The sequence below is a fragment of the Prinia subflava genome, chromosome 8 (assembly GCF_021018805.1).
Source record: "Prinia subflava isolate CZ2003 ecotype Zambia chromosome 8, Cam_Psub_1.2, whole genome shotgun sequence".
Taxonomy (NCBI): domain Eukaryota; kingdom Metazoa; phylum Chordata; class Aves; order Passeriformes; family Cisticolidae; genus Prinia; species Prinia subflava.
In genome coordinates, this window is record NC_086254.1 from 13,239,434 (window position 1) to 13,265,283 (window position 25,850).

At 49.4% G+C, this 25,850-nt stretch overlaps 1 protein-coding gene across 1 annotated transcript in view; it reads left to right on the forward strand.

Annotated features, from left to right (window-relative positions):
- Positions 1 to 25,502, forward strand: part of MUC16 (mucin 16, cell surface associated) — a 34,478-nt gene extending 8,976 nt beyond the window's left edge. Inside the window, exons 27-89 of the mRNA XM_063404822.1 lie at positions 54 to 121; positions 533 to 705; positions 816 to 842; positions 1,076 to 1,221; positions 1,323 to 1,390; positions 1,810 to 1,982; positions 2,093 to 2,119; positions 2,348 to 2,493; positions 2,603 to 2,670; positions 3,100 to 3,272; positions 3,383 to 3,409; positions 3,638 to 3,783; positions 3,894 to 3,961; positions 4,373 to 4,545; positions 4,656 to 4,686; positions 4,852 to 5,056; positions 5,166 to 5,233; positions 5,662 to 5,834; positions 5,945 to 5,971; positions 6,199 to 6,347; positions 6,458 to 6,525; positions 6,937 to 7,109; positions 7,220 to 7,246; positions 7,475 to 7,620; positions 7,731 to 7,798; positions 8,208 to 8,380; positions 8,491 to 8,517; positions 8,750 to 8,895; positions 8,997 to 9,064; positions 9,484 to 9,656; positions 9,767 to 9,793; positions 10,021 to 10,166; positions 10,277 to 10,344; positions 10,756 to 10,928; positions 11,039 to 11,069; positions 11,169 to 11,439; positions 11,550 to 11,617; positions 11,985 to 12,214; positions 12,325 to 12,351; positions 12,580 to 12,728; positions 12,839 to 12,906; positions 13,340 to 13,512; positions 14,240 to 14,266; positions 14,529 to 14,674; positions 14,784 to 14,851; positions 15,047 to 15,219; positions 15,690 to 15,716; positions 15,933 to 16,081; positions 16,165 to 16,232; positions 16,591 to 16,763; positions 17,266 to 17,292; positions 17,499 to 17,641; positions 17,754 to 17,821; positions 18,491 to 18,663; positions 18,948 to 19,105; positions 19,878 to 19,945; positions 21,195 to 21,349; positions 21,867 to 22,030; positions 22,121 to 22,185; positions 22,826 to 23,001; positions 23,100 to 23,144; positions 23,866 to 23,945; positions 24,834 to 25,502. Of these exons, the coding sequence (XP_063260892.1) occupies positions 54 to 121; positions 533 to 705; positions 816 to 842; positions 1,076 to 1,221; positions 1,323 to 1,390; positions 1,810 to 1,982; positions 2,093 to 2,119; positions 2,348 to 2,493; positions 2,603 to 2,670; positions 3,100 to 3,272; positions 3,383 to 3,409; positions 3,638 to 3,783; positions 3,894 to 3,961; positions 4,373 to 4,545; positions 4,656 to 4,686; positions 4,852 to 5,056; positions 5,166 to 5,233; positions 5,662 to 5,834; positions 5,945 to 5,971; positions 6,199 to 6,347; positions 6,458 to 6,525; positions 6,937 to 7,109; positions 7,220 to 7,246; positions 7,475 to 7,620; positions 7,731 to 7,798; positions 8,208 to 8,380; positions 8,491 to 8,517; positions 8,750 to 8,895; positions 8,997 to 9,064; positions 9,484 to 9,656; positions 9,767 to 9,793; positions 10,021 to 10,166; positions 10,277 to 10,344; positions 10,756 to 10,928; positions 11,039 to 11,069; positions 11,169 to 11,439; positions 11,550 to 11,617; positions 11,985 to 12,214; positions 12,325 to 12,351; positions 12,580 to 12,728; positions 12,839 to 12,906; positions 13,340 to 13,512; positions 14,240 to 14,266; positions 14,529 to 14,674; positions 14,784 to 14,851; positions 15,047 to 15,219; positions 15,690 to 15,716; positions 15,933 to 16,081; positions 16,165 to 16,232; positions 16,591 to 16,763; positions 17,266 to 17,292; positions 17,499 to 17,641; positions 17,754 to 17,821; positions 18,491 to 18,663; positions 18,948 to 19,105; positions 19,878 to 19,945; positions 21,195 to 21,349; positions 21,867 to 22,030; positions 22,121 to 22,185; positions 22,826 to 23,001; positions 23,100 to 23,144; positions 23,866 to 23,945; positions 24,834 to 24,932 (6,888 nt within the window). The 3' untranslated portion in view covers positions 24,933 to 25,502. The remainder of the gene's footprint in view (positions 1 to 53; positions 122 to 532; positions 706 to 815; positions 843 to 1,075; positions 1,222 to 1,322; positions 1,391 to 1,809; positions 1,983 to 2,092; positions 2,120 to 2,347; positions 2,494 to 2,602; positions 2,671 to 3,099; positions 3,273 to 3,382; positions 3,410 to 3,637; positions 3,784 to 3,893; positions 3,962 to 4,372; positions 4,546 to 4,655; positions 4,687 to 4,851; positions 5,057 to 5,165; positions 5,234 to 5,661; positions 5,835 to 5,944; positions 5,972 to 6,198; positions 6,348 to 6,457; positions 6,526 to 6,936; positions 7,110 to 7,219; positions 7,247 to 7,474; positions 7,621 to 7,730; positions 7,799 to 8,207; positions 8,381 to 8,490; positions 8,518 to 8,749; positions 8,896 to 8,996; positions 9,065 to 9,483; positions 9,657 to 9,766; positions 9,794 to 10,020; positions 10,167 to 10,276; positions 10,345 to 10,755; positions 10,929 to 11,038; positions 11,070 to 11,168; positions 11,440 to 11,549; positions 11,618 to 11,984; positions 12,215 to 12,324; positions 12,352 to 12,579; positions 12,729 to 12,838; positions 12,907 to 13,339; positions 13,513 to 14,239; positions 14,267 to 14,528; positions 14,675 to 14,783; positions 14,852 to 15,046; positions 15,220 to 15,689; positions 15,717 to 15,932; positions 16,082 to 16,164; positions 16,233 to 16,590; positions 16,764 to 17,265; positions 17,293 to 17,498; positions 17,642 to 17,753; positions 17,822 to 18,490; positions 18,664 to 18,947; positions 19,106 to 19,877; positions 19,946 to 21,194; positions 21,350 to 21,866; positions 22,031 to 22,120; positions 22,186 to 22,825; positions 23,002 to 23,099; positions 23,145 to 23,865; positions 23,946 to 24,833) is intronic.
- Positions 25,503 to 25,850: the final 348 nt, after the last annotated feature.

Below are 25,850 nucleotides of genomic sequence, written 5' to 3' on the forward strand. Positions count from 1 at the left end.
GAGAATGCAGAGAAATGGTCATGACTTCACATGGAAACCTTTTCCCTTTGCAGCTTGACCGCCTGCTGAAGGAAAGCAGCATTGGCCCTGTTTTCCAAGGATGTGAGACAACAGACTTCAGGTATGGTTACACCCCAGAGTCTCTATGTAATACCTTCTCTTACATAAGGACACCAGAAACTTACATATTCTCATCTTTTATGGAGAGCTCCTTCTCATTAAACATCTACTGCCCCAGAAATTAATCCCTGACACATCTCTCTAAGAGATTCCCATCGCTTTGTGCACATAGATCTAGAGGTGGTGAAGGCCCAACTGCTCAAAGACACGCATGTCCTTTCAGGCCTCTTCCTCATGAAGAGGCTCATGGCATAAGTGAAGGTGGACAGAAGTGTCCGGACAACCAGTGCACATATTTTGTGCAGGAGGAGCTTCCATTCCTATGCAGTGATGGCCATGGAAGCACAGGAGTCAAGCCCTGAGGGGAGGATGTGCAGAGGAGGGTTCTGAAGGAGGTTGCTGTGTTTTGCAGGCCAGGCAGTCACAGGGACGAGACCCGGGTGGACGCCGTGTGCACCTACAGCAAGGAGCCCTGGGCTGCGCCTTTGGACAGGGTGGGGCTGTACCACCAAGTGAGCAACAAGACCAGAGGCATCACCCAGCTGGGCCCCTACAGCCTGGACAAGGACAGCCTCTACGTCAACGGTGAGCGCCACTCCTCCCTCGGCCTCCTCTGCTCTCCCATGGCAGCCCTGCCCCAGTGCTGCCCCTTGCCCTGCTCCAGCTCCTGACCCTCTGTCTCTCTCTTTTCCCAGGATACAACGAGCAGCCAGTGCTGACCAGTGAGTACCTCACACGACTGGGATGGGATCCCAGGGCAGCAAGTGCCTCACTGGGGTTTTCTCTCAGGAAGAGGAGGCTGAGGCCTGGGGCTGGAAAGCCTGGAGACAAGTGGGGATCCTGCAGGCCTTCCCCATGGAGGGCAGGGCTGGCAGGAGACCTCAGTGGTTTCCCACCCAGTGCCTTGACTCTGAGGCTTTTGCCTTTTGTCATTCCTCATCTGTGCTTCTTCCAGCTCCCACCAATGCACCAACAACAACAGCTGCTGCCCTTGAGCGCTTCACCATCAACTTCACCACCACCAACCTCCCCTACTCTTCCGAGCTGGAGAATCCTGACTCAGCCAAGTTCAAAGCTACACAGAAGGTTATGAACACTCTGGTAAGTGGACCAGCACTGGGACATTGCTGTGCCCACTCAAGTTGAATCTTGTGCAAGGAGGTGGCCATGGCTTAATTGTGAAACCTCTCCCCCTATTGCAGCTCGACCGCCTGCTGAAGGAAAGCAGCATTGGCCCTGCTTTCCAAGGATGTGAAACAACAGACTTCAGGTATGGACCATGCCCAGGTGGCATTTTGCAGACCCCTTCCTCTGACAAGTGGTCTGCTTTGGTCATTGACTGTTGGTGCCTCTCATAAGGATTCAGGATGACGTCTCTTAAGCCCTCCTGCCCCAGCACTTTGTACTTACAGTCCCCTGCCTTAGAGCTGACCCTCAGTGCCTGTCCTCTAATCTCAAGGAATTCTCAGAGTAGGCCCAAGATGGGTCTCAAGTTTTTCCAGGCCCTCTCCTTCCTGAACTGTCCCACAGTGTTAGTGCAGGTGGAGAGCAGCAGGTTTTGACACACAAAGCCTTAAGGAAGGCACAAGATGAATTCCAACACAGGAATGGCCACAGCATTCCAAGAGTCCAGCTGTGCTGAGATTATGTGGAGAGGAGGGTTCTGAAGGAGGTTGCTGTGTTTTGCAGGCCAGGCAGTCACAGGGACGAGACCCGGGTGGACGCCGTGTGCACCTACAGCAAGGAGCCCTGGGCTGCGCCTTTGGACAGGGTGGGGCTGTACCACCAAGTGAGCAACAAGACCAGAGGCATCACCCAGCTGGGCCCCTACAGCCTGGACAAGGACAGCCTCTACGTCAACGGTGAGCGCCGCTCCTCCCTCGGCCTCCTCTGCTCTCCCATGGCAGCCCTGCCCCAGTGCTGCCCCTTGCTCTGCTCCAGCTCCTGACCCTCTGTCTCTCTCTTTTCCCAGGATACAACGAGCAGCCAGTGCTGACCAGTGAGTACCTCACAGGAGTGGGATGGGATCAGAAATCCACATGGGCTCAGCTGGGACCTACCCTGAGGCATTGGAGTCTGAAGGGTTGGGATGCTAGTTAAAGGCAGGGATCCTGCCTGTCTTTCCCCATGCAGACACAAACTATCACAAGACATCTGTACTTGTCCAGGCAGACCTCTGACACCTTGGCTCTTGCCCTTTGTCACTCCATATCTGTGCTTTTTCCAGCTCCCACCCAGCCGCCAACAACAACAGCTGCTGCCCTTGAGCGCTTCACCATCAACTTCACCATCACCAACCTCCCCTACTCTTCCGACCTGGAGAATCCTGACTCGGCCAAGTTCAGAGCTACACGGAAGGTTATGAACACTCTGGTAAGTGGTCCAGCACTGAGAGAAACTCATCTCCTCATTGTACTCATCAGCTGGGATGGAGTCCAGAGAACTGGCCATGGCTAACCTTGGAAACCTCTTCCCTTGACAGCTCGACCGCCTGCTGAAGGAAAGCAGCATTGGCCCTGTTTTCCAAGGATGTGAGACAACAGACTTCAGGTATGGCTTGCACCCCAGTGTCCCTGTGCAAGTCTGTGTCTCACATGGGGCTGGTCACACTCATGTTCTCATCTTCGACTAAAGGCAGGACCTTCTCCCTAATCCCCGTCTGCGTCTCCAGTTTCTCCCTGATGCCCTTCCCTCTTATAACAACCTCTCACTGGCTTTACTCTCAACTTGGATAGTGAAGGGTTTAGCTTACTTGCTAGCCCCTAGAATAACTTCACATTCCATCCAGGCTCTTTCCTTCATGAAGTGTTCCAGAGCTTTCTTGCTGCTGGAGAGCAGTGTACAGCCCCCAAATACACACATCTGGGGAAGACAGGGCTTGATTTCCCACTCAGAAATGGACACAGCAGGACCAGTGACCATCCCACGTGAGACAAAGTGGAAAGGAGGATTTCTGAGGGAAGTCACCGTGTTTTGCAGGCCAGGCAGTCACAGGGACGAGACCCGGGTGGACGCCGTGTGCACCTACAGCAAGGAGCCCTGGGCTGCGCCTTTGGACAGGGTGGGGCTGTACCACCAAGTGAGCAACAAGACCAGAGGCATCACCCAGCTGGGCCCCTACAGCCTGGACAAGGACAGCCTCTACGTCAACGGTGAGCGCCGCTCCTCCCTCGGCCTCCTCTGCTCTCGCATGGCAGCCGTGCCCCAGTGCTGCCCCTTGTCCTGCTCCAGCTCCTGACCCTCTGTCTCTCTCTTTTCCCAGGATACAACGAGCAGCCAGTGCTGACCAGTGAGTACCTTGCAGGAGAGGGATGGGATCAGAAATCCACAAGTGCACAGCTGGGGTCTTCCCTCACACAGGGGAGGCTGAAGGGTTGGGATCCCAGATAAAGGCAGGGATCGTGCCTGTCTTTCCCCATGCAGACTGGAACTATCACAAGACCTCTGTACTTATCCAGGCAGATCTCTGACACCTTGGCTCTTGCCCTTTGTAACTCCATATTTGTGCTTTTTCCAGCTCCTACCCAGCCACTAACAACAACAGCTGCTGCCCTTGAGCGCTTCACTGTCAACTTCACCATCACCAACCTCCCCTACTCTTCTGACCTGGAGAATCCTGACTCGGCCAAGTTCAGAGCTACTCGAAGGGTTATGAACATGATGGTAAGTGGACCAGCCCTCAGCCATTTCCTCTACATCAACGACCTAAATCAGCTTGGAAGCAGTGCCGAGAACTGGTAATGACATAACTGTGAAACCTTTTCCCTTGGCAGCTCGACCGCCTGCTGAAGAAAAGCAGCATTGGCCCTGCTTTCCAAGGATGTGAGACAACAAATTTCAGGTATAAGTAGCCCTCCAGTGGGCCTCTGCTATGCCCTTGATTATGTAAGGGGACCAGTCACAATCATCTTCTCTGCTATTCTGGAGCAAGGATATTCTCTGTCCTTCCTACGATCTTTTTCCTAATGTACCTCTCTCCTATATCTCCCCCTCATTTGCTGCACTCTCCAATTTGGGTGGTGAAGTCTCAATCCCAAGTTCACTTGACAATTCTTACAGCCCATCTCCTTCCTGAATATGCCAAAATTGTTATCGAAGGGGGTGAGCAGTGTGCGGTCACCAAACACACACTCAAATTTTGGGCAGGAAAAGCTTTCACTCTGACTCTGAAGTTACCCTGGCAGTTTGAATACCCAGGCTTACGAGGTGAGATGCAGAGGAGGGTTCTGAAGGAGGTTGCTGTGTTTTGCAGGCCAGGCAGTCACAGGGACGAGACCCGGGTGGACGCCGTGTGCACCTACAGCAAGGAGCCCTGGGCTGCGCCTTTGGACAGGGTGGGGCTGTACCACCAAGTGAGCAACAAGACCAGAGGCATCACCCAGCTGGGCCCCTACAGCCTGGACAAGGACAGCCTCTACGTCAACGGTGAGCGCCGCTCCTCCCTCGGCCTCCTCTGCTCTCCCATGGCAGCCCTGCCCCAGTGCTGCCCCTTGTCCTGCTCCAGCTCCTGACCCTCTGTCTCTCTCTTTTCCCAGGATACAACGAGCAGCCAGTGCTGACCAGTGAGTACCTCACAGGAGTGGGATGGGATCAGAAATCCACATGGGCTCTGCTGGGTTCTTCCCTGAGGCATTGGAGTCTGAAGGGTTGGGATGCTAGTTAAAAGCAGGGATCCTGCCAGAATTTCCCCATACAGACACAAACTATCACAAGACATCTGCACTTGTCCAGGCAGACCTCTGACACCTTGGCTCTTGCCCTTTGTCACTCCATATTTGTGCTTTTTCCAGCTCCCACTCAGCCGCCAACAACAACAGCTGCTGCCCTTGAGCATTTCACCGTCAACTTCACCATCACCAACCTCCCCTACTCTTCCGACCTGGAGAATCCTGACTCGGCCAAGTTCAGAGCTACACGGAAGGTTATGAACACTCTGGTAAGTGGTCCAGCACTGAGAGAAACTCATCTCCTCATTGTACTCATCAGCTGGGATGGAGTCCAGAGAACTGGCCATGGCTAACCTTGGAAACCTCTTCCATTGGCAGCTCGACCGCCTGCTGAAGGAGAGCAGCATTGGCCCTGTTTTCCAAGGATGTGAGACAACAGACTTCAGGTATGGGTTGCACCCCAGTGTCCCTGTGCAAGTCTGTGTCTCACATGGGGCTGGTCACACTCATGTTCTCACCTTCGATTAAGGCAGGACCTTCTCCCTAATCCCCGTCTGCCTCTGCAGTTTCTCCCTGATGCCCTTGTCTCTTATAACAACCTCTCACTGGCTTTACTCTCAACTTGGATAGTGAAGGGTTTAGCTTACTTGCTAGCCCCTAGAATAACTTCACATTCCATCCAGGCTCTTTCCTTCATGAAGTGTTCCAGAGCTTTCTTGGTGCTGGAGAGCAGTGTACAGACCCCAAATACACACATCTGGGGAAGACAGGGCTTGATTTCCCACTCAGAAATGGACACAGCAGGACCAGTGACCATCCCACGTGAGACAAAGTGGAAAGGAGGATTTCTGAGGGAAGTCACCGTGTTTTGCAGGCCAGGCAGTCACAGGGACGAGACCCGGGTGGACGCCGTGTGCACCTACAGCAAGGAGCCCTGGGCTGCGCCTTTGGACAGGGTGGGGCTGTACCACCAAGTGAGCAACAAGACCAGAGGCATCACCCAGCTGGGCCCCTACAGCCTGGACAAGGACAGCCTCTACGTCAACGGTGAGCGCCGCTCCTCCCTCGGCCTCCTCTGCTCTCCCATGGCAGCCCTGCCCCAGTGCTGCCCCTTGCCCTGCTCCAGCTCCTGACCCTCTGTCTCTCTCTTTTCCCAGGATACAACGAGCAGCCAGTGCTGACCAGTGAGTACCTCACAGGAGTGTAATGGGATCACTGGGTAGCAAGTGCCTCACTGGATCTTTTTCGTATACAGTAGGCCTGGGGATGGGGTTGGACGTTCTGGGGACACGGGGATTCTTCCAGCCTCCCCGTGGAGAACAGGGCTGCCAGGAAACCTCTCTACTTGTTCAGCCAGAGGGGTAGCAATGACGTCTTTGTCTCTTGTCATTCCCCACTGTTCTTCTTCCAGCTCCCACCCATCCACCAACAACAACAGCTGCCATTTCCCTTGAGCATTTCACTGTGAACTTCACCATCACCAACCTCCCCTACTCTTCCGACCTGGAGAATCCTGACTCAGCCAAGTTCAGAGCTACTCGAAGGGTTATGAACATGATGGTAAGTGGACCAGCCCTCAGCCATATCCTCTACATCAACGACCTAAATCAGCTTGGAAGCAGTGCCGAGAACTGGTAATAACATAACTGTGAAACCTTTTCCCTTGGCAGCTCGACCGCCTGCTGAAGGAAAGCAGCATTGGCCCTGCTTTCCAAGGATGTGAGACAACAAATTTCAGGTATAAGTAGCCCTCCAGTGGGCCTCTGCTATGCCCTTGATTATGTAAGGGGACCAGTCACAATCATCTTCTCTGCTATTCTGGAGCAAGGATATTCTCTGTCCTTCCTACGATCTTTTTCCTAATGTACCTCTCTCCTATATCTCCCCCTCATTTGCTGCACTCTCCAATTTGGGTGGTGAAGTCTCAATCCCAAGTTCACTTGAAAATTCTTACAGCCCATCTCCTTCCTGAATATGCCAAAATTGTTATCGAAGGGGGTGAGCAGTGTGCGGTCACCAAACACACACTCAAATTTTGGGCAGGAAAAGCTTTCACTCTGACTCTGAAGTTACCCTGGCAGTTTGAATACCCAGGCTTACGAGGTGAGATGCAGAGGAGGGTTCTGAAGGAGGTTGCTGTGTTTTGCAGGCCAGGCAGTCACAGGGACGAGACCCGGGTGGACGCCGTGTGCACCTACAGCAAGGAGCCCTGGGCTGCGCCTTTGGACAGGGTGGGGCTGTACCACCAAGTGAGCAACAAGACCAGAGGCATCACCCAGCTGGGCCCCTACAGCCTGGACAAGGACAGCCTCTACGTCAACGGTGAGCGCCGCTCCTCCCTCGGCCTCCTCTGCTCTCCCATGGCAGCCCTGCCCCAGTGCTGCCCCTTGTCCTGCTCCAGCTCCTGACCCTCTGTCTCTCTCTTTTCCCAGGATACAACGAGCAGCCACTGCTGACCAGTGAGTACCTTGCAGGAGGGGCATGGGATCAGAAATCCACAAGTGCACAGCTGGGGTCTTCCCTGAGGCACTGGAGGCTGAAGGGTTGGGATCCCAGATAAAGGCAGGGATCGTGCCTGTCTTTCCCCAGGCAGACTGGAACTATCACAAGACCTCTGTACTTGTGCAGGCAGATCTCCGACACCTTGGCTCTTGCCCTTTGTCACTCCATATTTGTGCTTTTTCCAGCTCCCACCCAGCCGCCAACAACAACAGCTGCTGCCCTGAAGCATTTCACCGTCAACTTCACCATCACCAACCTCCCCTACTCTTCCGACCTGGAGAATCCTGACTCGGCCAAGTTCAGAGCTACACGGAAGGTTATGAACACTCTGGTAAGTGGACCAGCACTGGGAAATTGTCTTGCCTTCCCTGGGCTGTCTAAAAATGCAGAGTGTGCAGTGACATGGCCATGCCCTAATTCGGAAACCTTTTCCCTTTATAGCTCGACCGCCTGCTGAAGGAGAGCAGCATTGGCCCTGTTTTCCAAGGATGTGAGACAACAGACTTCAGGTATGAGTGGCCCTCCAGTGTGCCTCTGCAGTGCCCTGGCTTACAAAAGAGAACCAGTCATGGCCATGTTCTCCTCTCTTATGGAGCAAGGACATTCTCCATTCTTCCCAGGATCTTCCTCCTGTTGTACCTCTTCTGTATATCTCCCTCACTTCCTGATCTGTAGTCTTTGGGTGGTGAAGGCCCAATCCCAAGTTAGCCTGAAACTTCTCGTAGGCCTTCTCTTTCATGAACATATCCAGACTGACACTGAAGCTGGAGAAGAGTGTCCAGAGGGCAAAATCGTACACTCAGCTTTGGGAAGCCAACGTCACCTTCCTAGTCCAAAAGGATCATGGCAGATCCAAGCGCAGGCTTGAGAGGAAAAGAGGCAGAGGAGGGTTCTGAAGGAGGTTGCTGTGTTTTGCAGGCCAGGCAGTCACAGGGACGAGACCCGGGTGGACGCCGTGTGCACCTACAGCAAGGAGCCCTGGGCTGCGCCTTTGGACAGGGTGGGGCTGTACCACCAAGTGAGCAACAAGACCAGAGGCATCACCCAGCTGGGCCCCTACAGCCTGGACAAGGACAGCCTCTACGTCAACGGTGAGCGCCGCTCCTCCCTCGGCCTCCTCTGCTCTCCCATGGCAGCCCTGCCCCAGTGCTGCCCCTTGCCCTTCTCCAGCTCCTGACCCTCTGTCTCTCTCTTTTCCCAGGATACAACGAGCAGCCACTGCTGACCAGTGAGTACCTCACACGACTGGGATGGGATCCCAGGGTAGCAAGTGCCTCACTGGGGTTTCCCTCAGGAAGAGGAGGCTGAGGCCTGGGGCTGGAAAGCCTGGAGACAAGTGGGGATCCTGCAGGCCTTCCCCACGGAGGACAGGGCTGGCAGGAGACCTCAGTGGTTTCCCACCCAGTGCCTTGACTCTGAGGCTTTTGCCTTTTGTCATTCCTCATCTGTGCTTCTTCCAGCTCACACCAATGCACCAACAACAACAGCTGCTGCCCTTGAGCATTTCACCGTCAACTTCACCACCACCAACCTCCCCTACTCTTCCGAGCTGGAGAATCCTGACTCAGCCAAGTTCAAAGCTACACAGAAGGTTATGAACACTCTGGTAAGTGGACCAGCACTGGGACATTGCTGTGCCCACTCAAGTTGAATCTTGTGCAAGGAGGTGGCCATGGCTTAATTGTGAAACCTCTCCCCCCTTTGCAGCTCGACCGCCTGCTGAAGGAAAGCAGCATTGGCCCTGCTTTCCAAGGATGTGAAACAACAGACTTCAGGTATGGGCCATGCCCAGGTGGCATTTTGCAGACCCCTTCCTCTGACAAGTGGCCTGTTTTGGTCATTGACTGTTGGTGCCTCTCATAAGGATTCAAGATGATGTCTCTTAAGCCCTCCTGCCCCAGCACTTTGTACTTACAGTCCCCTGCCTTAGAGCTGACCCTCAGTGCCTGTCCTCTAATCTCAAGGAATTCTCAGAGTAGGCCCAAGATGGGTCTCAAGTTTTTCCAGGCCCTCTCCTTCCTGAACTGTCCCACAGTGTTAGTGCAGGTGGAGAGCAGCAGGTTTTGACACACAAAGCCTTGAGGAAGGCAGAAGATGAATTCCAACACAGGAATGGCCACAGCATTCCAAGAGTCCAGCTGTGATGAGATTATGTGGAGAGGAGGGTTCTGAAAGAGGTTGCTGTGTTCTGCAGGCCAGGCAGTCACAGGGACGAGACCCGGGTGGACGCCGTGTGCACCTACAGCAAGGAGCCCTGGGCTGCGCCTTTGGACAGGGTGGGGCTGTACCACCAAGTGAGCAACAAGACCAGAGGCATCACCCAGCTGGGCCCCTACAGCCTGGACAAGGACAGCCTCTACGTCAACGGTGAGCGCCGCTCCTCCCTCGGCCTCCTCTGCTCTCCCATGGCAGCCCTGCCCCAGTGCTGCCCCTTGTTCTGCTCCAGCTCCTGACCCTCTGTCTCTCTCTTTTCCCAGGATACAACGAGCAGCCACTGCTGACCAGTGAGTACCTCACAGGAGTGGGATGGGATCACTGGGTAGCAAGTGCCTCACTGGGTCTTTTCCGTATACAGTAGGCCTGGGGCTGGGGTTGGACGTTCTGGGGACACGGGGATTCTTCCAGCCTCCCCATGGAGAACAGGGCTGCCAGGAAACCTCTCTACTTGTTCAGCCAGAGGTGTAGCAATGACGTCTTTGTCCCTTGTCATTCCCCACTGTTCTTCTTCCAGCTCCCACCCATCCACCAACAACAGCTGCCATTTCCCCTGAGCATTTCACTGTCAACTTCACCATCACCAACCTCCCCTACTCTTCCGACCTGGAGAATCCTGACTCAGCCAAGTTCAGAGCTACTCGAAGGGTTATGAACATGATGGTAAGTGGACCAGGCCTCAGCCATATCCTCTACATCAACGACCTAAATCAGCTTGGAAGCAGTGCCGAGAACTGGTAATGACATAACTGTGAAACCTTTTCCCTTGGCAGCTCGACCGCCTGCTGAAGGAAAGCAGCATTGGCCCTGCTTTCCAAGGATGTGAGACAACAAATTTCAGGTATAAGTAGCCCTCCAGTGGGCCTCTGCTATGCCCTTGATTATGTAAGGGGACCAGTCACAATCATCTTCTCTGCTATTCTGGAGCAAGGATATTCTCTGTCCTTCCTACGATCTTTTTCCTAATGTACCTCTCTCCTATATCTCCCCCTCATTTGCTGCACTCTCCAATTTGGGTGGTGAAGTCTCAATCCCAAGTTCACTTGACAATTCTTACAGCCCATCTCCTTCCTGAATATGCCAAAATTGTTATCGAAGGGGGTGAGCAGTGTGCGGTCACCAAACACACACTCAAATTTTGGGCAGGAAAAGCTTTCACTCTGACTCTGAAGTTACCCTGGCAGTTTGAATACCCAGGCTTACGAGGTGAGATGCAGAGGAGGGTTCTGAAGGAGGTTGCTGTGTTTTGCAGGCCAGGCAGTCACAGGGACGAGACCCGGGTGGACGCCGTGTGCACCTACAGCAAGGAGCCCTGGGCTGCGCCTTTGGACAGGGTGGGGCTGTACCACCAAGTGAGCAACAAGACCAGAGGCATCACCCAGCTGGGCCCCTACAGCCTGGACAAGGACAGCCTCTACGTCAACGGTGAGCGCCGCTCCTCCCTCGGCCTCCTCTGCTCTCCCATGGCAGCCCTGCCCCAGTGCTGCCCCTTGCCCTGCTCCAGCTCCTGACCCTCTGTCTCTCTCTTTTCCCAGGATACAACGAGCAGCCAGTGCTGACCAGTGAGTACCCTGCTGGAGTGGGATGGGATCAAAAATCCACAAGTGCACAGCTGGGGTCTTCCCTGAGGCACTGGAGGCTGAAGGGTTGGGATCCCAGATAAAGGCAGGGATCGTGCCTGTCTTTCCCCATGCAGACTGGAACTATCACAAGACCTCTGTACTTGTGCAGGCCCATCTCTGACACCTTGGCTCTTGCCCTTTGTTACTCCATATTTGTGCTTTTTCCAGCTCCCACCCATCCATCAACAACAACAGCTGCTGCCCTGGAGCATTTCACCGTCAACTTCACCACCACCAACCTCCCCTACTCTTCCGACCTGGAGAATCCTGACTCGGCCAAGTTCAGAGCTACTCGGAGGGTTATGAACATGATGGTAAGAGAACCAGCACTGAGCCATTTCCTCTACATCACCAACCTAAATCAGCTTGGAAGCAGTGCCGAGAACTGGTAATGCCCTAACTGTGAAACCTCTTCCCTTGGCAGCTTGACCGCCTGCTGAAGGAAAGCAGCATTGGCCCTGCTTTCCATGGTTGTGAAGCAACTGACTTCAGGTATGGGTTGCACCCCAGTATCCCTGTGCAAGGCCCTCGTCCACATAGCATGGCCAGAGAACACTCATGTTCTGCTCCTTATGGAGGCAGGCCCTTCTCACTAATGCTGTCCTGTATCAGCATCTTGCCCTGATGCCACATCCTCTTCGAGGTCTCCTGTAATCCCATACTCTCATCTTGGCATGGTGTAGACTAAGATAATTTAGTAAACTCAAGAATATTTTTAATGTCCTTGCAGGCCTTCTCCTTAATCCCAGAGCATTAGTGCAGATGAAGAGCTGTACGTGGCCAACAAATACACAGATATTTTAGGAATGCAGATCTAGAATTTCAACTTAGAAATTGCTGAGAAAGCATCAAGACCCAGCCTTAAAGGGAAAACTGTGCAGAGGAGGGTTCTGAAGGAGGTTGCTGTGTTTTGCAGGCCAGGCAGTCACAGGGACGAGACCCGGGTGGACGCCGTGTGCACCTACAGCAAGGAGCCCTGGGCTGCGCCTTTGGACAGGGTGGGGCTGTACCACCAAGTGAGCAACAAGACCAGAGGCATCACCCAGCTGGGCCCCTACAGCCTGGACAAGGACAGCCTCTACGTCAACGGTGAGCGCCACTCCTCCCTCAGCCTCCTCTGCTCTCCCATGGCAGCCCTGCCCCAGTGCTGCCCCTTGCCCTGCTCCAGCTCCTGACCCTCTGTCTCTCTCTTTTCCCAGGATACAACGAGCAGCCAATGCTGACCAGTGAGTACCTTGCAGGAGAGGGATGGGATCACTGGGTAGCAAGAGCCTCACTGGGCTCTTTTTCGTATACAGTAGGCCTGGGGCTGGGGTTGGACATTCTGGGGACACGGGGATTCTTCCAGCCTCCCCATGGAGAACAGGACTGCCAGGAAACCTCTCTACTTGTTCAGCCAGAGCTGTAGCAATGACGTCTTTGTTCCTTGTCATTCCCCACTGTTCTTCATCCAGCTCCCACCCATCCATCAACAACAACAGCTGCCATTTCCCTTGAGCATTTCACTGTGAACTTCACCATCACCAACCTCCCCTACTCTTCCGACCTGGAGAATCCTGACTCGGCCAAGTTCAGAGCTACACGAAGGGTTATGAACTTGATGGTAAGAGAACCAGTCCTCAGCCATTTCCTCTACATCACCAACCTCAATTAGCTTGGAAGTAGTGCTGACATCTGGCCGTGGCTTAACTGTGAAACCTTTTCCCTTGGCAGCTCGACCGCCTGCTGAAGGAAAGCAGCATTGGCCCTGCTTTCCAAGGATGTGAAACAACCGACTTCAGGTATGGGTTGCACCCCGGTATCCCTGTGCAAGGCCCTCGTCCACATAACATGGCCAGAGAACACTCATGTTCTGCTCCTTATGGAGGCAGGCCCTTCTCACTAATGCTGTCCTGTACCAGCATCTTGTCCCTGATGCCACATCCTCTTCGAGGTCTCCTGTAATCCCATACTCTCATCTTGGCATGGTGTAGACTAAGATAATTTAGTAAACTCAAGAATATTTTTAACGTCCTTGCAGGCATTCTCCTTAATCCCAGAGCATTAGTGCAGATGAAGAGCTGTACGTGGCCAACAAACACACACACATTACACACATTTTAGGAATGCAGATCTAGCATTTCAACTTAGAAATGGGTGTGAAAACACCAAGACCCAGCCTTGAAGGGAGGATGTGCAGAGGAGGGTGCTGAAGGAGGTTGCTGTGTTTTGCAGGCCAGGCAGTCACAGGGACGAGACCCGGGTGGACGCCGTGTGCACCTACAGCAAGGAGCCCTGGGCTGCGCCTTTGGACAGGGTGGGGCTGTACCACCAAGTGAGCAACAAGACCAGAGGCATCACCCAGCTGGGCCCCTACAGCCTGGACAAGGACAGCCTCTACGTCAACGGTGAGAATTTGTTTTGATTTGTTTCATTTTCATATACTTCATTTGCTATACTAAATGATTTCATATCTTGTCATATTCATTCTCTAAGTCATTCCTTATTTTTTGTATTATTTTTTGTTCTTTCACTCTATTGTATGTCTCAGGCATTTTTCTGGGTGTACACTGCCTTCTCATACACTTTACCTATGTTTATAATTTTAGCTCCTTCTATGTATTTTTTAAATATAGTAAAATTAACCTTTTTCAAATACCCTTTCTCTGTTATACTAATTTGAAAAACTCTATGTAGTAACATCTCTAAAAATACAGCATTTGACCTCTTAATGTCAAGGAACAAAACTAGAAGTTATCACCACTTGACAAAGTAATGCATCAATTTTCCATGTAGAAGTTAAATGATGCCTTGGCCATGGCAGCGTGGTTGGAACTTCATGATCTTTAAGTTCCCTTCCACCTCAAACCATTCTGTGATTCTTAACTGGATTTAGGGAATCTGTAAAATTCCTCTGAACGTCCCTAGGAAAGGGAGAATTCTGTGCACTGCTAAGAAAAGCAGCACCTTGCCAACAAGTTAATGTGCATTTATGCCTGGACAGTCACCAAATCAATCCTTCCTAGGAAATGTGTACACAGGAGCTCTCAGATATATTCTGTGTTCTAGCGTGTGCCAAACCTTCTCAACTGTAAGGCACTTCCTCAAATCCTGTCCCTTTTCTTCTCCCCACAGGTCATCATGAAGTGCAGCCTGGACTATGTAAGTACTGTTAAAGAGAAATTGAGGGGCAGGAATATTTTGCTAATTAGCAACAGCCAAAACAGCAAGTTGGATTAATCAAGCAAGAGCATTGCTGGTCTATAAAAGAGTGTTAAGAGAATTTGTGTGCCTGTTAGGGAACCACAGCTTATATAGCCTTGAAGCCACCTAGAATATCTGGGAAATTTACCTAGAGTGTTTCCTGTTGGGATGTTGAACATAAATGGTATTTTCAAGCAATAACTTTCCTTTCCCATTACAGCTGCTGATCAAAGCACCCAACCTCTGGCACCAGCAGTAAAGAACTTCACCCTGAACTTCACCATAACCAACCTCCAGTTCAGTGCAGATCTGCAGAATCCCAGTTCCAGGAGATTCAAGTCAACAGAAAAAGTCATGTACCACTATGTGAGTCTCCCAAACAATGCCCTGCTGGGGCACAATTCTCTCAGTATCTCTCATCTCTTACCTTCTCGGGGACATTTTGCTTACTTCCATGTTGTTATTCCATTTCCAGGTTGATCCTTTACTCCAAAGGAGCAGCATTGGCCCAGCTTACATTGGCTGCAAAGTAATGGCATTCAGGTAAGAGCTGTGTCTGGGAAAAGTCCCCATCCCCTGCTTCTTAAAATTCCCATTTCTCAGCATTTAACTCATCTCTGTGTATTTTCTTCAGTGGTAGCAATGTCTGAGGGGTTTTTCTTATGTCTCTCTTTGACTGTATACTAGAAGTTAAGGTAGATTTCTCAATAATGATTAAACCAATACCTCATTTTCCAGGTCCACGAAGAACAGGGATGACACAGGAGTAGATGCTATGTGCAGCTACAGGGATGAGCCTTCAGATCCCAAATTCAACAGAACAACTGTTTACCGTGAGCTGAGCAAAATGACCAGTGGCATCACCAAGCTGGGACACTACAGCCTCAACAGCCAGAGCCTCTACGTCAATGGTAATGAGACCTTCTCAAGGCATTTTTCTTCATGAAATTGTGGATTGTGGAAAGTGTGGACACCCAGGAGGTGTTTAAGGCTGTGTAGGATGGAGCTCTGAGCATCCTGGTCTAGTTAAAGTTGTCCCTGTCCAGGGTAGAGAAGTGGAACTGGGTGGTCTTTAAGGTCCTTTCAGTCTCAAACCATTCTGGGATTCTGTGTTGGAATCATGGAACCATTATGGTTGGAGAAGACCTCTGAGATCAAGTCCAACGTTTGGTGTTGACACAGACTAATTTGAAATTAGAGTGAAGAAGATTTAATTCACCTCTCAAAACAGAGAACAAAAATTAGAGGGCAAAACCCTGTCAGTCACCAAGTTAGAAGTCTCCAAATGAATAACCACAATCTTGTAATAAAACCCTCTGTATTTAGCCTTGCTGAGACTTTCTTGGAATATTTTCCTAACAATTTTCCATTTGTCTTTCAGGTTACAATGAAGCTCACAGTCTATCCTGTAAGTATACTTAAAACCAAATATGGGTTAAGGCTACTTAAAGGCATAAATTGATTTTCTTTCCTGCAGATTTGGCAATGTGTGTAACATTGCAAAATGTCTGAGGGGTGGGATCTTGTTCACATGAGTTTTTTTCTCTAAGAAACCCAATAACAGCAATGTCTTGTGAAGATCCTGTTCTTATTTTATCATTCCCATTTTTGTTCTCTCTTGCAGCAGTAAAATCAACCACCACACAAAGCCCAGGGGCAACCACGGAGCACTTCACCCTGAACCTCACCATAACCAACCTCATGTTCACCACAGACCTGCAGACACCAAACTCCCGCAAATTCCGCTCCACCGAGAAAATAATGAAACACTACGTAAGCCAAAATTCTGTTGTTTTTCCACTGAAATCACCCGGGATTTGGGGGCTCCTGTATTCACAAAGACTTTTCCTCCCCAGATTGACTCCCTGCTTCAGAAGAGCAGCATTGGCCCTCATTTCACTGGCTGCAAAGTGATGGGATTCGGGTGAGCAATAACCAGATTATTATTGGAATAATAATTGGAATTATTCCAATAATTCACTTGGAACTGAAGCAAATGCATTTCTTTACCTTTGATTGACACTTTAATAATTATTCTCCTTTTTCAAGTAGTTGCTTTCATTATAATAAAGCTTCTATGTCATTTTTTGTGGTCTTTATCTTACAAAGCCTTTTTCTTTGTAAGGCCATAGCTTGGTGATTTCTGCAGCTCATCTGAGAGCTGTGGGCAGATTTATTTGGAGGGGTTTTTAATCACAGCAAAACAAACAAACAAGCAAAAAAACCCCACCCCAAAATATTTTTAATAACTAACAGAAACTCCATGATATTAAATTCCTCAGGCCTGAGAAGAACAGGGATAGCACAGGAGTGGACACCACCTGCAGCTACAGAAAGGACTCCCAGGTGCCCAAGTTTAACCCAGCTGAGGTTTACCAAGAGCTGAAGGGAATGACAAGTGGCATCACCAAGCTGGGAATCTACAGCCTGGACAAAAAGAGCCTCTATGTCAATGGTGAGTGTTTGATTTTCCCACTCCTCCGGGCACTGGAGCAGTTTGGGACCACCTCAGCTTTCAGGGATCACCTCGATGTTAAAAAAGTCACCTTAAGGGAGAGGTCTGAAGTTTTCTGCATAATTTCTCTGTGTAAGATGAAGTGTAAGATTTAAAATCTTTCCACATTGACATTTTTGAAGATTTTAATTTCTATTATACATTGAAGAGTGAACTTAATTTTAGTCTTGACCTCAGTCATTCACCTGCCTGTGAACATTTCACCTGATTCCTTTCCCACTGTGTTTAATTAAACATTGGCACACACATTTTCTCATTGTAGCCCTGCTCTTCCAAAGCACCTCGTTCTGCCTAAGCTTTGTTTGTTTAATACATTCACACCCTTGGGGCCTGGTTCTGATGATTCATTCCCAAGCCATCCGTTTAATCACCCCCTCTCCACTTCCATTCTCCAAAGTGGATGCTCTCTTACATAAATCCTTCTCTTGCATTTCCTTTCCAGGTTACAACGAACCCCTTGAGAGAGCACGTAAGTATTTCCCAAATTCATTTTGCCACGTTCATTTTGCCAAATTCATTCCAGGGGAAGCTCTCAAAGGAGCAATGCCCTGAGAAAATCAGAGGGGAAGAGATTATTCAGAGTAGCCTGGAGGTGTGCTGGGATTAAGAATGTTTTGAAAGTGAAACCAGCTTTTTTTGTAGGAATTTCCTAATCCTTCTCCCCTTTGATTCCAGCCCGGAGCACCACAGCTGCACCAAAACCAACATCCAGGAATTTCACACTTAACTTCACCTTGACCAACCTCCGCTACACTGCAGACCTGGCTGCCCCAAATTCCCGCAGGTTCCTCTCCACGGTGAAAGTTATGAACCACTACGTGAGTCTGGCTCTGCTTGTGCCCCTTTTGGGTCTTGGTGATGCCCTAAATCCACCTGCTTTAAACTCAGGATGTGATTCCCAGCTCTCAGCTGTCCTCTTTTTTTTGACAGCTTGACCCTCTTTTCAAGAGGAGCAGCATAAGCTCTGCCTACACAGGATGTAAAGCCATGAGATTTAGGTAAGATTTGAAATTCCAGAATCACAGGATGGGTCAGGTTTGAAGGGTCCTCAGTGGGTCACCTGGTCCCACCTCCCTGCTCCAGCAAGGTCATCCTAGGGAGCACATGGATTGTGTCCAGATGGCTCTGGAATTCCTCCAGTGAGGAGATTCCACAGCTTTTCTGGACAATCTGTTCCAGTGCCTGGTCACTGCATGAGGAGGAAGCTCTTCCTCATGCTCATGAACATCCTGGGCATCAGTTCCTGCCTTGTTCCTCTTGTCCTATTCCTCAGCACCTCAGAGCAGAGCCTGATCCCTGTAGACACTAAAAATATCTGAAAGAATACTAAAGGTGCCTGAAATACTAAAATACCTAAATACAAACCACCTAAAATACTCCTGAAATTGCAATGAACCCTTTCTTTACCCACTCTCACACACCTTCAGTTCGTGGCTGTTCTGAGGCCAGAAAACAGCAGCCAGTGACACCTCCCTGTCCAGCCAGGATTTTTTTTAGCTGGTAAAATCATTTTAGTATTTAAATGTCATCACCCCAGTTCTGGAGAGCCTGGTGAAGGATGCAGGAGCCCACTGGCACTGAGGCTTTGGTGTCTGTCCTAAAAACCCCACAGGAAGTTCTGCCAGCAGAGCAGTGCTCCAAAGAACGGGTCTGATGTTTCTCCCCAGGTCTGGAAGGCACAGGGATGACACCAAAGTGGACGCTGTGTGCAGCTACAGGGACAATGCCAGCCTGGCCAGGTTTGACAGAGAAAAGCTTTACCAGGAGCTGAGCACCATGACAAACAACGTCACCAAACTGGGCCACTACAGCCTGGACAGCAGCAGCCTGTACGTCGATGGTAAGCATCCATGGGGATAAGATGGATTTTGGGATCTCCTGGAGATCACTCCTCATCACTGGGGCCTGAGCACTGATGAACCCTTTGGTTTGCTGGTTTTCTTTAAGTTTGACACAATGACAAAATCCTAGAGGATACTGCCATGCTGGCAGCATTTCCATTCCTTAAATCAGACCAATTCCTGGCGAATTTCACTGTCACAGTGTATGATCTGAGCAGGGATGTGTCTATTTTTATGATATGAATAGATGTAAAAATACATTCACTCTACCCTTTTTATTCAGGTTTCACCCTCACAGGCACAGCTGCCACCAAAAAGCCTCTCCTGACTGCAGCCAAACAGGGCTACAGGCTGAGCTTTAGAATAGTCAATGAAAACCTCACCAACCCTGACTCTCAGTCTCCAGAATACAGAGCAGCAGTAGAAAGCATCACCAACAAGGTAAGGAGGTATTTGAGAATATGTCTGGCTGGCCAGTTTTTGAAGCAAATACCAAAGATTTATATCTGAATTTAAAAAAATAAATTAAAAAACAACATTTGGGAACAAAAATTTCTAGAGAAAGATAGGATTAGCTTTTGATTCAGTTTTGGTTTTAAATTGTACCTGGTGGGTGTCATCCTTGCCCATGGCAGGGGACTGGGACTGGAGGATCTTTAAGGTCCTTTCCTACCCAAACCATTTGATGATTCCTTGTGGCCTTAAATGAAATTCTCTCCAGCCAAAGACATGGACTGCAAAATGCCAGAGCTGATCTGTTAAATGAACACACCCTCAGCATTTCACTCCCACCTCCAGAGGTGCATCCAAGGCTGTTCCCTGCTGGCAAATCCCTGGTCAGCACATCCATGATTCATTCCTAGAATCCACTGTTTTCTCTTCAGCACCAATCCAATTTATCAACCTGATAAGGCCCTGATTGGGTGGGTTTTGCTGCCTTTGAGCTGTGGGTCTGCGAGGTTGGGGTGCTACTCAGGACACTGCTCTCCCACACTGGCATCCTGCTCGGATCAGGCAGGAATGTTTGCCAGGCTGGAAGTCAGACCCCACCAGCAGAAGGTGCCAATTCCAAAGTAAAACCCAACCCCATGAAATCCAACCACCAAAAAAATAACCCTGGTGTTTCTCCAGAGCTCAAATCCCTCCTGCTGGCCTAAAGCCTCCACCACAGTGTCCAAACTCATTAATATTTAATGTGATATTTTAATTTCAGATGAATCACTTGTACCGTCAGAGCGACCTGAGGGACCAGTTCTTGACCTGCAGGATCACCAGGCTGAGGTCTGGGATAAAATCTGATTTTGTTTAAAGATTGCTACACCCTGGCACTCCTCCCCCATGGCTGAGTACCTCTGGCCCCTGTGGAATTCCTCCCTTCCTTTCTCCTGTTGGAAACTGATGCCCTAAGGAGGCATTTCCAGGCTTCCCAGAATTTATCAGTTTGATTTAGTTTTGGACAAGGGTTTCTCAGTCAGGGTTTCTGTAAGGCACCCTCAGGTCTCTGAGCATCCCAGGAATTACAGATTCCATCCTTTTACTGGGAACTGGTGATCCTGTGGCCTCTACACTCCTCTCAACCTGAACTCCACTAGATTTTAAAAGTGAGCTGTGGTGTCCTGCTCAGGGTGGAATGAGGCTTGGACAAGGGACCCTCCCACGGGGCCAAAGCTTAAAAAAACCTAAAAGTGCTGCTCTTTCCTTGCATTCATGCAATACAAGCTAAATTTGTCCAGTGAAGAGGTAAAATTTTGATTCCTGTTCCTGTCCAAAGGAAAAGCCCCAAACAGCCCATTCCACACCATTATTCCACCATGTTACTTTAAACCACTCAACCCCCAGAACAGCAGGAACCCTTCAGGAAACTCCTTCCCACATGGAGCTTCCTGCCTGTCCTATTTGTAAGAGCCTGGACAAGAGATGCAGGGCTCCCAGGCAGCTCTTAATAAACCTGCTGTTTATTGCATAGATGAAATTACAGCAATCTTGGGTCGTGCATGATAAGAGCCAGCTTAAAGTTGCCAGTCACAACTGAAAGCATGAGCTTGAGAGACCCCTAAGTTCTGGTTACAACACATTATATCTTTTTCTGTGCTGAATATACTAATTTACAACATCCAACCAGTACAAGACACAAACCCTACAGAATCTACACACAGCCTATTAGAACTATTACATTACCATACTCTGTTACATTTAAAACCCTAAAAACTACTCTCTAGGCCCCTTTTTTTTTTCTTCCTTGCCACATTGGTAGGGTCTCTTTGACCCTTGGGCCCTTTGGCATCCCTTTATTTGCTTTATTTGTTCAATCACAGGGATCTTCCCTTCAGCCCACTCAACCATTGTCTTTCCACTTGCTCAGTCACTGACTGGCTTGGCATCTTATATATCAAAACTAGCTTTCATTTCTATTTCACTTATAGGTTTTCTATTCTCAGAGTCTTTTGCCAAGCAATCACATCTATAAGACTTTCCTGTTCCATCTTCCCCAACACTATTTATCTCCAAACCTCTGTCCCTCTGCCCACAGGCCTGGATCCATAGTGGTGGACTGCCAGTGCTTCTTCCAGCCCCACCCCAACATCAGCAGGGCCGTGGTTGAAAGGACTTTCCAGGACAGGACCTCCAACCCCACGGGGCTGTGGCTGGGGAGCAGCTACCGACTGCAGGAATTCTCCGTGGACAGTACGTGCACCCCACCCCTCCCCAGTGTCCACAGGGATAGCTCAGTGTGCCACAGCACACTCAGGACCTCCCAAACTCTGCTCTGTCACAGCACAAATCAACCTGTTGTTAAGCTGAATCACTGGGCTCTGAGTTAGGCCACAAATTCTCCAGTCATCGATGGCTTAAGGAGTTATTCAATATTAAGCTGTTCTTCAGTGTTAAGGTGTTATTAGAAATTGAATTGTTACTCAAAATTAAGGTGTTTTCAGTATTAAAAAAATCAGAAAATGAAATGTGAACTGCTCACTGCAACTTCAACCATCTAGAGCTAAATGGACTTTCAGCTTTTTTTCCCAGTGTGCTCCATCCCAAAGAAATGAATGTCTTGATACATTTGGAGTTTGCTGTGAGACCCCAGTGCAACTCAAGTTCTGCCAATCTAAGACTTCAAGCTAAAAGGCTGCAGCTCAGAGCTGCTTGGTAGGAAAGCCTCAGTTTCTCTCTGCTAGAATTTAATTCTCCTCTCCATTTCCAGCCTTGGAACTCTCAGTTGAGGCAGCAACTCACAAGACACCCCTCGAGTCCGGCAAGGAAAACTTCGGATTAAATTTCCGAATCTCCAACCTTCCCTACTCGCCAGAACTGCAGGATGCCAGCTCCCAGATGTACCAAGAGAACAAAGAGAAGATTGAGAAAGAGGTGAAATGAACAGCAATAGCTTGAGCTCCCTGTCCAAGGATGTGTTAAATTAACTCAGCTTTCCTCAACTGTTCTGTTTCTCCCCATCAGCTCGAGGTATTCAGGAACAGCCACCTCAAGGACCAATTTGTTGGCTGCACAGTGGAGAGATTTGGGTAGGTCCAGTGCTTTTTTCAAGTCCCAAAAGAGCAGTTCGGAAAGTCACTTAGGATGTCCACCCCTCCCTGCCAACCTCTGTGACACACAGGAGTCACTTCATTCTCCCTCAGTCGGTTTTGCCTTCACCACAAAAGGTTTCTGTCCAAACAGAGCTGGTTTTGTTTCAGTGCTTGCAGAGCAATTTTCATGCATGAACAATCCCAGGGTAAAGCAAATACGTTCATTTTCTCGTTTAATGTGTTCAAATAAGCTCAAATTGCATTGACACAGGGCAAGAAAACCAACTGACCACACAACTGACCAGCCTGAGGACACAATCTGCCTGTGTGAGGGTCCTCTAGTGACTCTTTGCAGGAACAAAGCAGCAAAGTAGATTTAATTTTTAGAAAGAGAGATGATTAAACTCTTAGAAATAGAGCTGATTTACCTCTTAAAGATGCCTTGCTGGGGAGTAAATCAGTGGATGGATTTCACAAGGCTGCAGGAGCTCCTGTCTCACCCAGAACAAGCTGCTAAAAGTGACCCCATCCCCATAAAACATCTCTGGGACATCTGCAAACCTGAGACTCCAAATCCCTCCCCCTGCTCTACTCAGCTCTGCTTCATTTTCTCTCCTCTCTGCCTGTCACCCTGCAGGCCTGTCCACGGCAAAGGACACACAGAGGTTGCCTCAATCTGCAAATTCACCCCGGATCCCCTCTCAGGGAGTTTGCAAGAGCAGGAGGTGTTTGAGGAGCTGAAACTCCTGACCCAGGGCTTCACCAGGCTGGGCCCCAGCTATGAGCTGGAGAAGCAGAGTCTGGAGGTAGAAGGTGAGAGCTCCTGGAGGGGCATTTTGGGGAATTCTTCCCAATTCTGTTGAAATCAGCTCCCGAGTTCTATTCCTCATCTGTCCCATCCTCATTTCCAGGTTACTCTCCACTCAAGACAGATGAACCAGAGCCCACAAGATCTGGTAAGTGCTTTGTTTTGGCAAGGATTGACCCAACAGCCACTGAATACTTGAGCTGTAATAAATAATTGAACCCTGATAAGTACTTGAGCTATAATAAATCAGCATCAGATATCCTGGAGTGGGACTAAACCCATGGAAAAGACCAATACTCCAGGGCTCGTGGTAGCAAACAGCAGGTGCCACCAGCCTGAGGGGAATGGAATTGAAGGACAGGCAAAAGCAGTGCAGTTTGGGAACTGTTGGAAAACTCTGGCACCCATAAATTTTGATAACTGCAGTATTTCTAAAAAAATACCAGGCCAGATGTGGTTTAGAACTAACAGTGAACATGAGAGGAAAAAAAAATACCCTGAACTGTCACTGTCCCATGCACCACAAACACTCTGGTAACACAACTACAGCTTTTGAGCTGTCCCTGTCCCCAAAAGTATCCAGACACAGTTATGGCAGAACTTTGTTACTCTGAACATCCCAGAAATTGTCACTCTGAACACCCCTGGAATCAGCTGGGGGCTCTGCTGCTCCCTGCAGTGGTATTTAAGGTTGTGGATCGCTGAACCCTCACTCCATTTCCCCAAATTTCTGTAATTTGCCCTGACCTACAGAGAGTTCAGCACTTCTGAGCTTTGTCAGGGTGAGATCTCCCTCTCATAATCCCACATGGAAGAGCCTCTAAACCTGATGTGCCTTTTTTTTTTTGTTTTTTTGTTCCCCTTTTCAGAGCTTCAGTTCTGGGCCATCATCCTCATCTGCCTTTTCACCCTGCTGGGCTTCATCCTCCTCCTCTTGTTGTGCTTCCTGGTGAGTGTCCCCTTTGCTGTCCCACCTGTCCCTTGGCTCCTGCAGAGCCACAGGAGGGACATTCAGACACGTTCCCAAGGATTCCAGTGGAAGCTGTGGAAGCAGCAAAAATCACCCCAAATCCTTCAGGCCCTGCCAGCTCTTCCAAGCACTGGGGATGGGGAAGGGAATTTAGAGTCAGCTGAGCAGATTTTTAGAGAAGGAAGAAGAATTTTCCCTCTAGAAACGCAGCAGGATCGTGGCTGGCACTGGGTTTTTGCAGAGGGAAAAACACAAACCCAAAGGCAAGGCCAACACCAAGATGAGGAGCAGGAATTAGGGAATCCACAGGTGGAAACAGGGAATCCTCTGCAGCATTTCCTAAACCTCTTCCCTGTCCAAATACCTGCAGGATGAGCGGGTTCCAGGTGAGGGAGTGCCAAAACTAACATTTCTAACAGCCTGTGGGAAGCACATGGAGAATTTTGGATTCAGTGCTCTCATCCTACAGACTGCTGCAGCCAGGCAGGGCCGTGCTCCAGCTGCAGATCCTTGGAAAAGGCACAGAGATCCTCTTCCCATCTCTGCTGGTGTTTTGATGGGCAGCAACATCTTAAAAGCACTGCTTGAAAACATTGCTTTGCACCAGCTGAGGAGAAGAGCTAATTCTGCAGAGAGCAGGGAGGTTCAGGAGACAAAATTACAGCCAGCAGGATTTAGGAGAGGAAACACCTCTGCTGCAGAGCTGCCTCACAGCTTTCAGCATTTTGGGACTTCTATTCCCAAAATCCCACCCTTCCCACCTGGCAACGTGATTTGGGGACACCTAATAGTGGGCAGAGCATGGGCTCAATTTTTTGCCATTAATTTTGGTCTTTCTGACATTAATTTTTGTTCTTTCCCCACCAGGTCCTCTCCTGCCTGAGGAGGAAGTCTCACCTGTACCAGGTGCAGCAGGGCCTCTATGGGTTGTACTTCCCCCACCTGAGCACAGGGAAGGTTCACTGACACCTCAGCTTGGTCTTCCCAGACCTGTTCGTCCACTGATGAAGGAAAAAATAGCTACAAAAACTAGAAAACATTTCTTTTATAAATTATTTCAGCGTTTCCTCTTGCCTTGAGACAAATCTTTGCACTATTGCCATGATTCTTTTCATACTCCAGGAGACTGCCAACAGCGCAGGTGCTGAGGAAAGTATTTTTCTAAGCACTGCAGTGTTTTATATAAATATAATTTTTTATATAAATATTACACAACCAAAGGAAAATAAAAGCTACCAGGAGCTGCAGTTTGCAAAGCCCTTCAGTGTTAACGTCAGTTTTCTGAAAAAGACTTAAAATTATACTAATTTAGAGTATTTTGGGGACTGACTGTTGTAGACTTAGAAATCCCACCTAGATTTTAGCTTTTTCACCACTGAGCTTTAAAAATGTAAATATCTTAATTCAAATATTTCATCTATTTATAATTATGACATCATGATTTAAAGAGATTTGTTGTTAAATCTGAGTGTGGCACAGCCAGGCTGTGTTTTTTGAGATTGCTGCTGATTTCAGTTCAATAAATGCCACATTTTACTGCCATGAAGTCGTGTTTCCTGTGTGTCAGCATGTTTGTCATCCCAAATCAGAAACTCTGCAGAAATCCCACAGGTTTTGCTCCTCAGCTCCCATCCCACAGCACAGCATCTGTTTCTGGAGGTTTTTTTCCTGCCCCTCTCACCCAGCCAGAATTGCCCCAAAACTCCCATTCCGTGCCCAAATTTCCTTGCCAAGCACAAGACTCGGGGCTGTTTCTCTGCAATTATTTGATCCCATCGTTAGATGATCTCTCTGAAAGTGAAAGCATTCAATTAGAATTAACGAACCCACCATTAGTCATTAATCCTTCCACTGCAGGCAACGTTTCCACGCAACCAAAGCGGG